The sequence below is a fragment of the Athene noctua genome, chromosome 1 (assembly GCF_965140245.1).
Source record: "Athene noctua chromosome 1, bAthNoc1.hap1.1, whole genome shotgun sequence".
Classification (NCBI taxonomy): domain Eukaryota; kingdom Metazoa; phylum Chordata; class Aves; order Strigiformes; family Strigidae; genus Athene; species Athene noctua.
In genome coordinates, this window is record NC_134037.1 from 246607923 (window position 1) to 246624607 (window position 16685).

Sequence of the window (16685 nt, forward strand, 5' to 3'; positions counted from 1 at the left end):
TGTTAGGTCACCAGAAAATAGACATTGACAGGAAAACAGGAATGCACAACTGATGTTCTAGGTTATATCGGGTCATTATGGTTGCATGGGGAATAGAAATGCTATGGTTGCTCCTACCACAATCTTTGGCTATTGCAGGAAACTCTGGAGATCAGCTTCCCTGGGTTAAAGAACAACACGTGCTTGAAAAGTCTGATGTTACCTTTCGTTTTATAGACTATGTCCCATAGTTCCTCCAGGTAGGCCTTCAAAACCCAACTGAATGGAAACTGGCAGACCACAGTTGTGTTGGGGTCTTCAGTCATTGACAACACGGAAATCTTAGTATCTTTTTTCCTTAAACAGCACAGAATGAAGTAATCACATAATACGCTCTATGAGTATTGAACTGAAGCATCACAGAGAAATTTCTGACTGTCACTGGTATACGTTCTGCTTAAAGGGTTAAAAAGCACAGAAAGACATTTTGTAGTTACTCAGCAACAGTGAAAACAAGGCAGGAGCAGAAAAAGTTCGTGTCACTGGGAGCTGAAGGCTAAAAAAGACTGTAGCGGGGAAAAGGCAACTGAGTCAGTCATCTGTCTTGTCTCTGACCACAGCTGCTGTTCACAGTAAGCTGACTGATCAATTAAAATGTGGTATTTGGACATGCAGCATTTTGTGCTGGGGAGGGAATTCATCTGCTCTAACCTTAGGGAACTCAAATTCAAGTTTGTTTCTGACTTTACCCTGTGTTAATCACTGTTCCAAGGAACTGGAGTTCCTTTCTGAGTTGCTGAAGGTTTGAGAGAACCAGAAGGTTCTGATTCCAGTGTCATGACACAACTGTGTGGGCTCATCTTAAATTCAGACTTGTTTTACCATTTCTTTCTGCAGAGGGTTGCATTATGAAAGCAGGTTTTTGTTCTCCTAATGTACATCCTGTATTTTTTCACCAAGTCTCTTACTTGCTGGTATATTTAATTCTCAAGAATGATTCTTCTTTGAACATCTGAAGCCACAGTTCTGAGAGTGGAGACAGTGGAGAGAGATGATCCAGGTTGTTGTTAGCATCCACCACTGCGAGAATTTGAGCAAACAGGTTCGCCACAATGTCTTCTAAATGCATCCAAAGTGCATGCCTAAAAGTGATAACATGGCCTGTTAGTTGTCTTCCTTGTACCTGACCAAACCTCTATTAATCAGAAACTCCCATTTACTTCTGTATACCAGTTAACAATATGACTCCTGGTTGTCATACCTGAGCCCCATTAAGTATTGTTCTTCACACAGCACAGCTCTTTTAACACTCTCAGAAACAGACCTGTTTTAGAAATTTGGAAGGGATTGCACAGACAAAATTACCTGAATGAAGTGTCTTCAAGGATAAATTCACTGGAGACAGCTCTGCGGAACATCCACTCCCTTGGCTCAAGGCTTATTTTCTCACGTTCTTGTAGAAGGTAGCAAATTCTCCTTTTCAGCACACTCATGAAATGACTTGACACTAATTATAAAACAATGTTTATTAAAACATTTGAATGAAAGGAGTTTTCACGTAAAGTTTTCAGTCAAAGTAAAGCCAGTCATAGAAAGTGACCTCTATGAAAGTTCTTGGTTTTCCTCCACAATAAAATCCAGGGTCTTTATATTCTACCCTAGTCTCTTTTCTTTCCTCTTTATTTCTAGTGAGTTGATTTGGGGGGCAACATTTAGTAAGGACATGCCATTTTTGATGGAGAAAAGAAAATCCACTTCACTCTGTCTCGATATTTTAAAAATAATGTATGAATTAGGTTCTTCGGTGTATGAATACTCTGATATTCATATTGATACGGAGATACGTTTAGTATTGTATGTCACAAGAATAGTCAGTGCTGCAGAAGGGTTGACATCCTGTTTTAGCTGTATGACACTAGTATCAATATAAAATAAAATTGATGGGGTTGTTTTCATTTCAGTACTGATATAACCACAAGCAGAATTCATTCTGCATTGTGCTGAGGAATGAAGGTGTCACTACGAAATCACAAGAAAACATCTTTTCCTTAGGGACATTTTCTTATAGCCAAAATTTAGTACAGAATAAATTCTAGTTTTGCCATATGACCTCAAGGATTTTCCAGACCCATCACATCTTTGAAGTGGCAACATGTCTCTTTTCTTTTTCAGTCATTAACAATTGTCCTAGGCACCTGACATAAGTCATGCATCACAGTGAAAAAGTATTTCTGTGTGCAGGAAAGAATAATTTCCAGATGCATCTACAAGGATTTTAGCACTTGGTTTCTGATAAAACTTAGACCCTTTCTATTTTTCTGAAGCCACAGTTTTCTATAAAGACACCACAACACCTGCACAAATAATTTTCTATAATTTTCTAATTTTTCTAATTTCTATGTAGAAATCTGTTGGATGGCTTTGGACTCCAAAATAGTCATGGGGGTATAAAGTGACCTCTTCCTCAGATTTTTCTACCAAGGTCTCCACTGAAGATCATGCAAAAAGCTTTCAGTACAGACCCTGAGAACACACACCATGGGGTGCATGGAGAGCAGAAGAGGCCCTGAGAAAACCTAGTCCTTTCTCCTTTGGAACCTCCCCTCATGCTGGCCTAGATGGGCACCAGGATAGATCATTAAACCACTCATTTCATTCCCCCTGTTACATAGTTTACAATGCGCAAGATGCAGCCATGTGTAAATAAAAAAAAAAAACATGCACGCTGAGAATGAGTTGGTTTGTACTTACGTGTGGTCCTACTATGGTCCTGGAAAAGCAAGTTGTGAATGATCATGATTCTCTTAGTGGCACGCTTACTGTTGTCTCTCTTGTCTTCCAGCTGGATCACAGCTTTCTGGATGCTCTCTTTGATCATAGAGTCCATGCTGAGGAGCTGTGAATAGAAAAGATTGAATGTCAGAATATTGCCTAACACTCCATTGCATTTGCTCTGTCAATTCCTACTTAACTTGACAAAATGGATTCCCACCTATATGTATACTTCAGCGTCCCGTATCTAGTAAATCAATTCCAACATTGCAGAGAAGTGCTAAAAGCTCTGAGAAGGGATGCAGAAATGGTGAAAGAATTTCATGCTTTGTCAAAGTTCACAGAAGGCTTAAATGTGCCTACTCTGGCCTTGTGCTGGTCTGTCATATGGTGGTGACCACTTCACCCTCACTGTGTGACTCGCAAAGATCTAAAACTACTTTTTCTTCTGGCAAACATACTATCCGAACCAGGGACCAGATTAAGTGGATCCCTAAATGCCTATGAAAGCTACTGTTTCCTAAACCAGTTTCTGTGTAATGTCAGGCAGCTGAAATAAGAAAAAAAGAAATAAATCATACATTTCCTTCTTGAAAAAGACTGGACTTGGCTGGATCTTCAAAAGCAGCAGATTCCTCTGGAAAACCTGAAATCACAATCACTCATAAGACTCCTTTGTAAAAAATGTAAAAACCTGAAAAATAGATACCTCTATCAAAAGGAAGCATCTGAAGTCTCTCAACAATCAACAAAGGGTTGCAAAGCTCTTAATCTCAGAAATTTCAACCTGGGCTTTGTCCCCTCTGGGGAGAATTGCCCAGTTACCAGTTCTCAGTTTTGATTGGCAGCCCGTAGGAAATGTGGGTGTGTCAGGAGAGAAAGTGGAGTTCCTCCCCAACTGCTCCTGCCTCCCCTGGTCCATACATCCTGAAAACAATGGCAGGGATTTATTGACTTGGCTTTGAACTCACCAGATCATGGATAGTGGTTTTATTTGGGCAAGCCAGACAGAAAGACTTTCTGGGAATCCGAGTGAATAAGTGTGTGTCTACTGTACACCGAATGCCACAGCAGTACAGACAATTTCTAATGGTAAGTGAAGAAGTAGCTTATGTACCCTCCTACCCTACAGTCACAGCTTGCAGACCAGAAGGAAAAAAATGCATTGCTGTGAGGACTTCAGAAACATCAAATATAGCAAGTCGTGCTGAGACCCAGAGCCAGTGCCTCCATGGACCACTTGATCTAGCTCTACTTAAAGCTGTAGATGAAGCAAATGGGACACAGAGGAAAAGACAGAGCTATCCAGGTAGTGGGTGAAAAGGAAGTGGCTGGTTACCTGTTGGAAGATGCCCCTGGAAAGTGGTCATGAAAATCTCAGCAATAGTCATTTTGGCGAGCTGGCCCAGATTGGATGTAAAGTTGTCTGGGGGCATCAGATCATCCAAGTGGATGGACATCCATTCACCTGGGGAGACAGTAAGCATAATAAATAATAGTAGTGGTCATAAATGCTGTGAACAGTTGACCTGCTCTCCTTGGTGCACCACACCCATCCAGAAAAATCAATAAACTTTGGCTGCCTTGACCTACCAGCAGTCTGGATAATAAGATATTGAGAGATGGAAGATTTACCACCTCCTACATTTTTTTTTCTCTGAGGGAGGATGTGCTTCTCTTGTATCATTCTGTTCCCTCCTCTCCATCTTCACAGTGCTAATGGGCAGAAATGCTGTAACTGTCACTCTCATCCATTAACTAGGGAATAAAATGATCCTATAACCCAAAAGATGTTTGACCACCTTCAAGGTAAACAAGTTTTATTCTTATGTTTGAATGGAATTTCTGGTATTTCAGTTTGGGCCCATTCCTTTTGTCCTGTCATGGGACACTATAGAAGCATCTGGCTCCATCTTCTATACACCCTTCCATCATGCATGCATACACAGTGATAAGAGCCCACAAGCCTTCTCTTCTCCAGGCTGAACTGTCTCAGCTCTCTCAGCCTCTCCTCATATGAAAGATGCTCTGGTCCCTTAATCATCTTTGTGGCCCTTCACTGGGATTGTTCCAGTATGTCCATATCTCTTTCATACTGAGAAGCACAGAAATGGACACAGTAGTTCAGGTGTAGCCTCATCAGTACAGAGTAGAGGCGCAGGATCACCTTCCTCGACCTGCTGGCAGCACTCTGCCTAATGAAGGCTATGTTGGCCGCCTTTGCCACAAGAACACATTGCTAGCTAATGTTAAACTTGATGTCCACCAGGACCTCTGTGAAGTCGCTTTTCATCTGGTCAGTGCCCAGCCTGTATTGATGCCTGCGGTTATTCCTAAACAGAGGCAGGAGTTTGTACTTCCCTCTGTTGAACTTCGTGAGGTTCCTGTCAGCCCATTTGTCTAGCCTGTCCAGGTCCCTTTGGATGGCAACATGACACTGCTGTATCAGCTTCTTCTCCCAGTTTTGTATCATCAGTAAACTTACAGAACGTATGCTCTGTCTCATCATCTGGGTCATTAATGAAGACGTTAAATGGTATTTGCCCCAGTATCAATCCTTGAGGTAACACCACAAGCAACTGGCTTCCAGCTGGACTTCATGTTGTTGAGAAAAAATCTCCTGAGCACAGCAGTTCAGCTGCTTGTTGGTCCAACTCACTATCCATTTATCTAGTCCATACTTCATTAGTTTGTCAGTGAGGATGTTATGGGAGGCAGTGTCAAAAGCCTTACTAAAGTCAAGATAAACACAATCCACCATCCTCTCCTCATCCACCAAGCCAGTCATCTCATCATAGAAGGCTGTCAGGTTGGTCAGACTTGATTTTCCATTCATAAATCCATGTTGACTTACTGCGTTTAATGTGTTTGTATAAGGTTTCCAGGATTATTTGCTGCATCATCTTTCCAGGGATCAATGTGAGACTACTTGGTCTATAGTTCCCTGCACCTTTCTTCCTGACCTTGCACAACCAAACTCTCCTTTCCCTCCCACTCTCTCCCTGGTCCAAAATAGCAATTTCAACCTTACCACTGTCAAATGCCAGGTAGCTGCAACCTCCCAGAACTCGTGGGACTTGAGTGGCCAGCACAACATGTGATGGGCCTGTGCCTGTTGATTTCCGTCTCTCATCTGTGACACAGTACCTAGAATCGGGACAGAGAAGCTAAAACTTCCATTCCGTCTGCTGGTTGGGCAAAGAGTCTTCCAAAGCCACCCACTGCCTTTCCAGGGCTAAGACAGAGCTTTTGGAAAGACCAACAGCTCAAGGTGTGGCTGTGCTGCAGCTGTGGAAAGGGAAGAGAGGAGCTCAGCTCAGCCTAGACCCTGCTCTGACAAGGCTAAGAGCCAAGATGGTGCTGGCTACTTCAAGACTCACGACCATATATCTCCCCTATACCCTCTCCAAGCAATGACTCAGTCACATGCCTCAGCAAGCACTTTCATGACAAATTTCCCTCCCTGATGAATACTGAATATTTATTTTAATCTGAATTTGTTTTGTTATATATATGGGTCTCTGCCCAATCATATGTTCTTTCTGTCAATCATGGGAATAACATTAGCAATATCTGCCACAAACACACAGACAAATTAGACAACAGAAACCACAACACAGACCAATCCAGGACTTGTGGGGAAACAGGCCAAAATCAAACATAGGTTTCCTAGAAGTAGGACCAGAAAAGTTCAAGTACCCCTCTAGAAAAGCACAAATCCACCCAGAACAAAGCATTTCAGGAGACAACATGCACAATAGCTGACATGGTAAAAAAAGGATATGAACAGGAAATGTAGGAGAGTGAAAAAGGGGTAAGAGGGATCATGCTGAGAAAGGATACATCTGGCTGGATGTCACTAATGTACTTCAAGGGCTTGAGACCAACCTCATATAATGCTACTGTCGATTACTTCAGCCCTTACTGGTGCCTAGAAGAGCTTAAGTCTCCTGAAGGCCCTGTGTCCTATCAGCCAGCCCTGAGAGGTGTCTTGCATCCTTAGGATGTGTCAAAGGGCACCAGATGTCAGTTTAAAAGTCCTTTGGTTTGATGACTAAAGGGAAAAAAGTCATCTGGTGTTAGGCTCTGTTTGGAGTAGCTTGTGCTGTGTAAGTCAACCATGCTGTGGTAAAGTGATTTTAGTGTGGGAAGGATGTATAAAGCATGCTCCCAGAATGAAGAAGATTGCTCTTTTAGACAAGTGAAAGCTGAGATGTTAGGGATGTTTTATCTAATATCTTAAGAAACTCAGGTTTGGAAATTTAAGCTACAGAACATAGGCATGAGTGCACACACACAGATATACACATAAAGATATATGAGAACATCTGCAATGACTCCACCGAACAGGTCACTAAAACCAACACTATATCCCATGGCTATTTGGCCACTGCATCCTCCCTTACCCTTGCACCTGACTAAAGAAATGCAGAAGGAAAGAAGAAAGAAGGAAGGATGTTTACTTGGCACAAGCTAGAAGCCTTTTGCTGCTCTGTGGCTCATCAAAGTGAAACTGGATGAGAAGCAATTTCTCTTCTGATGATTGTGCAAAAAAATTCCTGCAGACAATGAAATGGGCTGTTATTGCTTTATTCATAAAACCAACTATGTTCTCCATTCTCACTGCCCCCCCTCACCCCCCTTCCCAAAACCTCAATCTATAAAATTAGCAAACAAAGGTGAGAAGGAAATCTTTCCTCACCTGAGTTCCTGGCGGAAAGTGTATTCGGTGTCAAACTGGTTTAGCAAGAGGCAGTGGATTTTATTTTGAAGGTTAAGTGTCTTCCTTATCTCTTCTAAATCTCTCTCATTTAAAAGTCTTGCATGTGTAGAAACCTGCAGCGAAAGGGAAATAAATTCCACAGAATAATGTGTATTTGTTGTATTATCATACCCAATGGGCGGGAATATGGAAGTGATCCCCTTATGGACCTTTTCAAGTGCTTCCTGAAGGCAAGACTCAGAAATGTGCCCTGCTTACAGGGAAGAAGGATGGGAGCATTGTTAGCAACAAGAAAAACTTAGATTCCTTATGATACAAGAGGCAGACTTGAACTGCATCCTTAGGAATGACTCAGATGTTATGAGGTATTGACTTCAAAGGAATCCTGCTGGGAGAGGTACGTGGGCACTTCAGACCTGGAAGAGCCTTTCCATGCAATGTTATGAGCCTAGCACGATGGTCCCCACATGTGACTCTACCGGACTGACTCTCTCCAATGGCTGTGGGCTCCCAGTACTGTAGATTCTCTTTGGGGATTCAGCTGCTACCCTTTTAAGTATCTCTATGCAACACAGACTCCTGAGCTCCTGTGGTGGTCACTGGAGAACTGATCAGGATGCTTTGTCTGGCATGGACAACAGCTCCTGAAAATAGATGTCAGGGGGCAGTGAGCATGATCCAGGACCTTCAGAATTGCCTGAATCACCTAAAATCCTGCTATAGGCTTGGTGAGATGTCAACAGCATTACCAGTGGTGCTTGTCACTTGTCTGCAGGCAGTGAATGATGCCCTGTATATCTTAGCCTTGAACCTCCAGAGCTTTCAGATTTAGGACCTGGCACCCACTGCCTGTCTGTTAGCAGATCCACCACATCCAGGTCAAGAGGAGAAGCAGAGCCCATCCTGACTGCAGAGGACCACAAGGCAGAAGTCAGGCACATGTGTGATACAACTGATGGGGCAGGAGCCAAAGAGGACAGGTAGAAGCCCATCACTGTTCAACAGTGGAAATTATCCAGTGGCTTAATGGAGGTTATGTGGCAGCCTCCCTCATCTGGAAAATGAAGACAACACTCACTGCTTTACAGTGAAGCACACGTACCTGCAGGCATAGCCCAGTGGTCCTCTCCTTCCTTGGCTGCCGGTTAACTGTCTCTCCCAAAACACTAACAAGGCTGTTGTGCTTCTGCTTGTGGAAGTACAAGTCTTGGATCTGCTCAGCATCATCCAGAGGGGAGTATTTAAGGCGCAGGATGGAGTCAGGGGTTGCACACTGAACAAGTTTCCTTTTGGCAATGGAGAGCACTGGCTCTTCACATGGCTCAAGATCTCCCCAGGACCTGTTCTGTGTGGTCTCCAGAGCAACAGCTGCAGACGTGTCATTGCTGAAACCAATGAAGACATCCTGTTCCCTGGGGCTGAGCTTGGTGGATGAAACATTGGAGAACTTGTTGTTGTCAATGGAGACAAACCGCTTGGCCCAGGTCTGCAGGTCCTGCTTCAGCTGTTGCTGCTGCCAGTTCAGAACAGTGTTCATGTCTAAGCAGTGCTTCTCCAGCCGGTTCAGCAGTGGGGTGGGGAACTGGGTGTAGACTATGTTCTTCTCCTCTATCACAATGAGTCTGAACTCATCCTTCACACGACTCTTCACTCTGTGAGTGCCAAGACCCAGGTCCACATAGTAATTTCCCCCCAGCCTGTCAAAGCACTGGTTGAGCACATCATAAAGGCTCTCATAAAGGTTGTGTATATTTAAAAGAACAACAGGCCTGCCTGTCTCCATGCAGATCTTCACTCTGCTGACAGAACGGCATACCTGGGAATAATCTTGGTCTTGTGGAAAACCAGAGCCAAATATGATTTCACAATTCTCAATATCTATAAGATGTGTCTTCTGGATGATGTGGAAAGCTGCCTGGTTGGTTGTCAGCAGCAGGAGGTATCGAGACCTAAGTCCAGCCTGCTGTTTGCCCATATTTTCCTTTAGCAGAAAAAGTGTGTGGCTGGTTTCCAAGTCAGGGGGAAGATACACATCACTAAAGTATTTTCGGAAGAGCTCAACAGGATTGATATCACTGGAGCCCCCAAAGTTTCTCTGAATGGCCTTTATAATGATCTCCTTTTGAGAGATGCACTTATTCTCCTGAGTGTAGGACAGTATCATTTTGATCAAGCTATAGAAATCACGGAGCCCAAAGAACTCATTTTTCTGTGTTTCTAGCACCTTGCAGTAGAATTCTGCCAGCAAAGGAAACAAACACTCAATGCTTTCAGGGGGAGGCTGTGCAGCACAGATGCCCTTTGCAGTTTTAACTAACTCTTCTTTGCTAGGGTCAGTCCGAAATACAAGAAGACCCCTGTTCATTTTGGCAGGGTCTAGGGCCCAGTTTGAAATGCCCACAAAGCCAACTTTTTGGTAAGATTCTGGGTTATCATCATCAACACATCCATCTTCAAGAAGAGGGTGCAGTGTCTTCAGTGGCATCTCTGGTGAGTCTTCCGCGAGGCCGACCTCATCCAGGAGGACCACGGACGCAAACTCATCTAGATTCTTCTCCTTCTGGAACTGTGCACATTGTCGGAAAGTGGAGATGATCCCTTCTGGCTTTGAATGAGGACTACACTGAAAAGACAACAGCTGGATCTCCTTGCATCTTTGGAACAACTCGGTTTTAGACAGCTTGCCCTTCATGGCATCCACAACAATGGTTTTAGACAGGGATTTTGAGCTTCCTGGCTTCCCAACCAGAAAGAGTGGAACTCGTAGATCCATGCATACAACTATCATGAAGATGTTTTCCCTCAGAGCATCGTTGCAGGCTGTTGCCTCAGGAACAGAGAGGTTGTCAAGAAATACCTCTTGGCAAAACTCAATCTCTTGCTGTAGCAGGGATGCAGGAACAGAAAAGCATTTTGCAACCTCCTCCAGGTAATCTTTGCGGTTCTCCAGAGATACGTAATAGCATGCTCCCACTGAAAGGACCAAGGCCCTCTGTGCACAATTTAAGATTGGCTTCTTTTTGTACTTCTCATCAATGCGAGGAAATAGCAGGTCTCTTAATTCATAAAACCAGAGTGCGATGCTCATGCAGCGCTCTATATCCCGAAGACTAGCAACTCTGCATTCATCTTTCTTCTTCCTGAGGAAGTTCTGGGAGGCTGAAATGACACTGGTAAAGATGTCCAAATTTCCAATGGGGATTTTGTTCTTCATGGTGGACTTTACAATCTCTCTGATGTACAGGCTCTGTGTCTTTTCATTCAGCTCTCCAAAATCCCAGACAAGAGGCAATAAGCTAGGTGGAAGGGGCTTAACTCGATACACCAGTTGCCGCAAAGGAATGTGGCCCAGTTTCTCCAGGGTGTCTTCACTCCGGACTCGATACCCCAAGCCAGCTTTTTCAAGTTTCTCTACAGTTTCCTTGGTGTGCCTTTTGTAAGGGTTGCAAGCAGCTACTACTTTTAAACTGTCAGTGAGAATCTTCTCTCCATTTACACTGCGATCATACAGCACCTCTTTGATTGCAAAGATAGCTTCTGATGTATTGGCTTCATCAAAAAAGAGTACAGTGTCCACTTTGTACTTTTCTTCATTGATGCGTGCCAACTCAATTGCCTGCCTAACTTTCTTGTGGATGGTCTTGGAGGTAGTTCCACCATGGACACGCACCACCACCATGTTCTGAAAGTCCCTGCCTGCCCTTTGCAGGCTGCACATGAACTGCACAAGCTTTGTCTTCCCACAACCTGTTTCTCCCATGATGATTACAGGGATCCCACACTGGAACCTCAGATGAATGGCAAGCATCTTCATGGTGTTGTCCAGTGTCAACTGATATGATTCATCTGGATCTTGAGTATAGCTCACCCCAAAAACTCTGCAGAGGGCCTCCAGCTGCATCATTCTGGGCAAGTCTTCAAACTTCTTATTGAAAGGAACATTCTGGACTTTCAAAGTGAGGTATAATTTACATTTGATAACATTTTTTTCCAAAACAGCTCGAGAATAGGCATCAATAGCATCCAAATTTTCACTGATGTGGAAACCCAGGAATTCCATGGAGTCATTGTCTGCATGGAAGACTATATAGGGGTGGGACTCTTGTTCCCATTTTCGTCTTAGCTGGTACTGGATCATAATATTGTTTTCCTCATCATCATTTTCTGCACTTGGCACACTTTCATCAGAGATGTCAAGAGAGGGCACAGCAAAGTCCTTGGACATCGTGATCATGAACTTTACTACAAATGTTTTAAACCCCTGGAAATCCTCTCCAGCTGCTGGGCTACAGAAAACCGATTTCTCACATTTGCTTAGCTGGAAGTTTAGGAAATGAGTGAAGTTGCTAAGCTCAGTCCAAGAAGGGTTGTGTTTCCCACAGAAATCCAGTAAGAGCTTCAGGCACTCTTTCACTGTCCCTTCAGTTCTCTTAGGGATGAAAACGAAATGGTCAAGGTTTTCCTTCCTCTTATATCTGATGAGGTATTGGTAAGTCCTCTGGAAAGCTTCAGTCTTCAACTTGTCTTGGTCAAACTGCTCCTCTTTCATTTCAGAAAGACGACCAGAGCTGGGGTGTTCCAGCAAGTCAAGTACCCGCATTGGTGATACACATTTCACTGCAGGAAAAAGATCCAGGAACTCTTCTTCTGTTTCACTGGACATCTAAAAGAAAGTCAATAAGGAGTGCACAGATTACAATGAGAACAGTTGTCCAACTTTCTGTATTCGTGTACAGTTCAAGAGCTCTTTTTTTCTGCACACAAATAGGCCAGGAAGCTTGGAAGAAAATATGTAGATCAAATTTGTCCAAGCCTGCATGCATTCTCCTATATGGATAGGTACTGACATGCCCATGACCTGTAAGGTCCTAGGGCTGAGTGGATGTCCAATGAAAAGATAGAATAGAGCAAGGATGATTGTTTCCACACACCAAATGATTTGCTAAACAGACAGGTTTTAGCACAGGGTACCAGGGTACTCTCCATCTTCATCTGCTTTCTCTAGTTAGTAAGCCACAATGACTTTTCCATCCAAATACTTGGCCAGTCTAACCTTGCACCTATGTAGAAGGGGGCACACACAGCCCCCTTTGGCAAGGACTCTCAAAGTTTTATGGCCCATACCATGAAGCACACCCATTCATTTGTTCTAAGCTGATCTTGTTAACTTTGTTTGATGCTCCTGGTTCTTGTGTTGGAAGAGATGGTGGATGCTTGCTCCCCATTCACCCTCTCCAGGCCACTCAGCATGTTCCAACTCTCCATCACATTCCCAATTTTGTCTTTTAGAATGTCCTCCCTCATTTCTCTCAAGAGAGACTTCTATTAGTTTTTGAACATGTGGAATGTCTATGTTATACCAGGAATGAACTGAAAAAAACCCCAAACTCTGCACAGCACTTTACATTTCCTTTCCAGAGAAGGAAATGCTAAGACAGCTTATTTCTATGCAGATAAGCCATCACTCCACTGGAGAGACAGACCCTAAATTACACATAGCCTTAAAAGAGACTTTGGATTTTAGCAGATTTACTGCAGGTACAGACCTAGTTATATTAACATCCTCCCTTACTATTCCTCTGACCTATGCACACCATCCCCAAAGGAATACCTCTTGTTTCCATGTTCTGCTAACATCTTTCCCTTTTTCCAGGTACTCAATCAGGTAAAGATGAGAAGATTTGCACTTCCAGACTGAGCCACTGGGACTCTGGATGTGTCTTAGGACGCATAGCTCAATCAGCAACCGGTAGAGACCTGTTGAAACCTGACAGGGAAGAAACATTTGAAAATTGGTGAAAGAAATGTCTATCTAAAACTTACTCCAATACCCAAGGTAGGTAGTAGTACCTGCAGCCAGGCTACAGCTTTGCTCCCATTCTTGTGCAGGACTGCTATTCTAGCACACACTGAGACAGCTGTAACTGTTAATATAATTGCATGCTTGGTGCTCTGCAGCCTTCTAAGGTAGGCCTAGGTCATCTGGATTCACTGTCTGCTCTAATGCCACTACCTTTTGTTTAAATAAAGCCCCTTGCAGAGACTGGATGTGAGATGGTGAATCCAACCCTTCCTTCTACTTGTGCATGGGGGCTTCTAGGTCTGATCACTTGGTTTGAATTCAGCCATCCTCCAGTGCCCTGCACTGTGATTGACATCACTGTAGGAGGAAAGATTGATTTTATGAAATGGGACCGATTTCACACAGCTGTGTGCATGTGGGCATGGAACAAGGCAAATGCAGGCACCTGAGCTTCCAAACTGTACCCAGAACTCTTATTCACTTTAACTTTTAAGCACCTGCTGTTACTACTGTAGATGAGAACAAGCCAGCACAAGAGGCTGTGCAAATACCCTCCTCCAAAAAAGCCTGTGAGGTCTTGAACACTCCACATTCAATCACCAAGATAAAGACTCTCACCACTGGTGACACATCAATATGGAAGACGGCGGGCCGAGATTCGGTTGGGAATTCCTCAGCAGAGAGTAGCTCCTCCAGAAGTAACTGGAAGTCAATCTCTGACTCCATCAGTCTAATGGTTTTGTGAACCACTGGTAAATCACCCAGCTGGGCACGGATCTTTTGGATGGTATTGTCCACGAAGAGAGACTTCCCTAAGGAAGAGAAGAGAGGGCCAAGATTCATTCTCAGAGACAATCTGCCCTTTCACATGCATGGGACTGTCTTTCTCCAGGTATCTGAACTGCCTCTAAACAGAGTGGCTATCTCTCAACAGCCTCTTTAGCGCAATATCTGTGAGCAGATCCCAGTCACATGAGGGACATTCTCCAAATATGTGCTCACAATCTTAGCAGTATGGCCCATCTCAAGACAGAACTCATGACTGCACTCCAGCCCCATTGAGGTTACCAGTACAGACATAGCCTGTAGAGCTATGTATAGCGTAGAAGGCTTGGATCCTGACCAACTTGCCTCAGCTGTGCACTACAAAATGTCTGAAAAATTTACTATCTAAAGAGACATGTCTTGAAAGGTTTCAGAAATGGCAGAAAGCATGAGACATCTTGCTGAGGCTTGCAAAAGGCCTACAGAATACTTGTTCCATTCTGGAATGGCAGGTGGCAGCCAGTTGGGCTAGCCTGCGGTCTTTCAGAAGACATCTGGGCTTATTTAGGCAACTGACTCCCATTCCTATGAGCTACCTTATCCCACAGAGAGGGATTTCTTGCTCTTTCCCAGAGTCTCACACCATTATTTGCTTCTCTTTAGACTAGACAACGGTAGCTCCCCTGAAGATCATGTTTTCTAGACTGCATTGTCATTCCCCTTTGGAGTCTTTCCAAGTGGCCTAAAATCCCTCTTGAAATTCACTACCCAAAGCTAAACAAATGCAGGAGAGCAGAGGGCTCTCCATTGCATGCCACATTCCTCTCAAGGCCTCCTGGTTTGAAGTATGACTCACAGTAGGACTACTAACACCTACCCATTCCTGCTCGAGTTGAAAATACGAACTTCACATTCTGCTGATAGGGCTCTTCAAAGGCCTGAGCAACAGGGGCTGTCCCACAAGGCACTTTGAGATGGGTGCTCAGGTATGCCTGGATTTCTGTCTTAGAGTAGCATGGGATAGTAACTTTGTAGGTGTCGAAGGCTGTGATGACATAAGAATTGTGAGCCTTGGCATTGCAAAAGATAATGAACCTGTAGTCAGAGACTGTAGAAGATTGCAGCAAGCGGAAGAAGTGGGACTCCAATTGTTTGGAAACTTTGTACACTAATTTCTCAGCACCCAGCAAGCAGTAGATTTTCTGGTTTTGAGAATTAGGTGAAAGAGCTCTCCTAACAATCAGCTCCACTTCTTCCTCCTCTGTGTCAGGTGTGCACACCAGGACCTCATCATACGTTGGGAGAGGTGCTGTCTCGGTGTGTCTGTAAATGGAGAGCATGTAGAGTAACATTTCCTCTTCTTTACATGTGATGAGAGAAGGTTTCCTGGCTTCAAGTCCTACTGGTAAACTTCTCTTGATACATGTGGTTTCAAGAGCTGCTAATTGCTTCAGTGTTTCACCGAAGACATCCAGGCTGATGTATTTGTCTGACACAAGGCCAGTGAATTTTTTACAGTAAGCATCCCAGAGCAGATTCACCTTGTCACAGATGGATGGCAAACTCTCAAAGGAGGTGGCCAATTCATCTTTTGCAAGGGTGCTAAAAGATGCCTGGTCAACACCCCTGTTCTTGTTTTTAAACTTACTTGACTTCTGCAGAAAGGCTTCTCTCTGCTCATCATATAATTTGCTCAGATTTTCAACCTCTTCCTTGTCATCACCTCGTTCAAAAGCAAAATTCATGAGCTTCTGCTCTGTAATGTCAGAATCTGGAAGGCAGCTTTGCAGGGCTGCCTTTGCCACTGACGTGTCATAGCCAGATTCAGCTAGACTTTTGATGAGTTGGGGAAAACGAACTACATAGTCATGCCAGGTAACAGACTCCTTGTCTCCTGCTGGTGCGTTAACAGAGTCCAGTGGAGTCATGAGGGCTTGCTCCAGGGCATTTGTAATATCTTCTGCTTTAATGTCATGCTTTATGACAGAAAGCATATTAAGAATCTGTGGCTCTATTACACTATTGTGGGCTTTGGCCAGTTGGCTACATAAATAGAAGAGCTGGTGTGAAGTGAACAGGTTGAGATGATAGTAGGTGTTCCTTTGAGTCTCCAGATATTTCTTCCACTCTACTAGGCAGTTCTCCATTGCTTTGCAAAGGCCATCCAGCTCCTCCAGGACGGGTCTGGTACTCTGAACGAGGATGTCAGCAATTCCAAATTCTGTGTAAACTTTTACACTGTGTTGAGGATTGCAGTAGATTTCAGCCTTCCAGTTTATGAAGAGGATATTGCCAACACTGAGAAGCTGCAGGTACAACTTTCCAACCATTTCAACCTTTTCCAGGATCTGTAACATGCCACAGACAAAACAGGGAAATGGATTACTGTGTTTTCTGTGTTTTTTCAACAACTACTGAATACTTCTCACATTACATTTTCTTCCAAAGATCTATTCAATCCTGTTAAACAAACAGAAAAAAAAAAAAAAAAAAAAAGTATTTTACTCAATTTTTACCTACAGTTTCTTCTCAGGATACGTTCCTTGGCCAAGGACATGCTCTAGAAGTGCAAGTTTTCTTGGAAGACTACTCTTCAAAATGGTAACCAGCACATGTCTACTGAGGGAAGGAGGTCCATAAGAG

The 16685-nt window shown here is 43.7% G+C and overlaps 1 protein-coding gene across 1 annotated transcript in view; it reads right to left on the reverse strand.

The window, feature by feature from the left end:
- Window positions 1-16685, reverse strand: part of LOC141958601 (E3 ubiquitin-protein ligase rnf213-alpha-like) — a 55676-nt gene that overhangs the window by 20535 nt on the left and 18456 nt on the right. Inside the window, exons 23-35 of the mRNA XM_074901442.1 lie at window positions 14920-16390; window positions 13896-14089; window positions 13086-13241; window positions 8577-12137; window positions 7454-7587; window positions 7215-7310; window positions 5783-5898; window positions 4091-4219; window positions 3333-3397; window positions 2731-2875; window positions 1345-1486; window positions 948-1121; window positions 203-336 (exon numbers count right to left, since the gene is read on the reverse strand). Coding sequence (XP_074757543.1) covers window positions 203-336; window positions 948-1121; window positions 1345-1486; window positions 2731-2875; window positions 3333-3397; window positions 4091-4219; window positions 5783-5898; window positions 7215-7310; window positions 7454-7587; window positions 8577-12137; window positions 13086-13241; window positions 13896-14089; window positions 14920-16390 — 6517 coding nt within the window. The remainder of the gene's footprint in view (window positions 1-202; window positions 337-947; window positions 1122-1344; window positions 1487-2730; window positions 2876-3332; window positions 3398-4090; window positions 4220-5782; window positions 5899-7214; window positions 7311-7453; window positions 7588-8576; window positions 12138-13085; window positions 13242-13895; window positions 14090-14919; window positions 16391-16685) is intronic.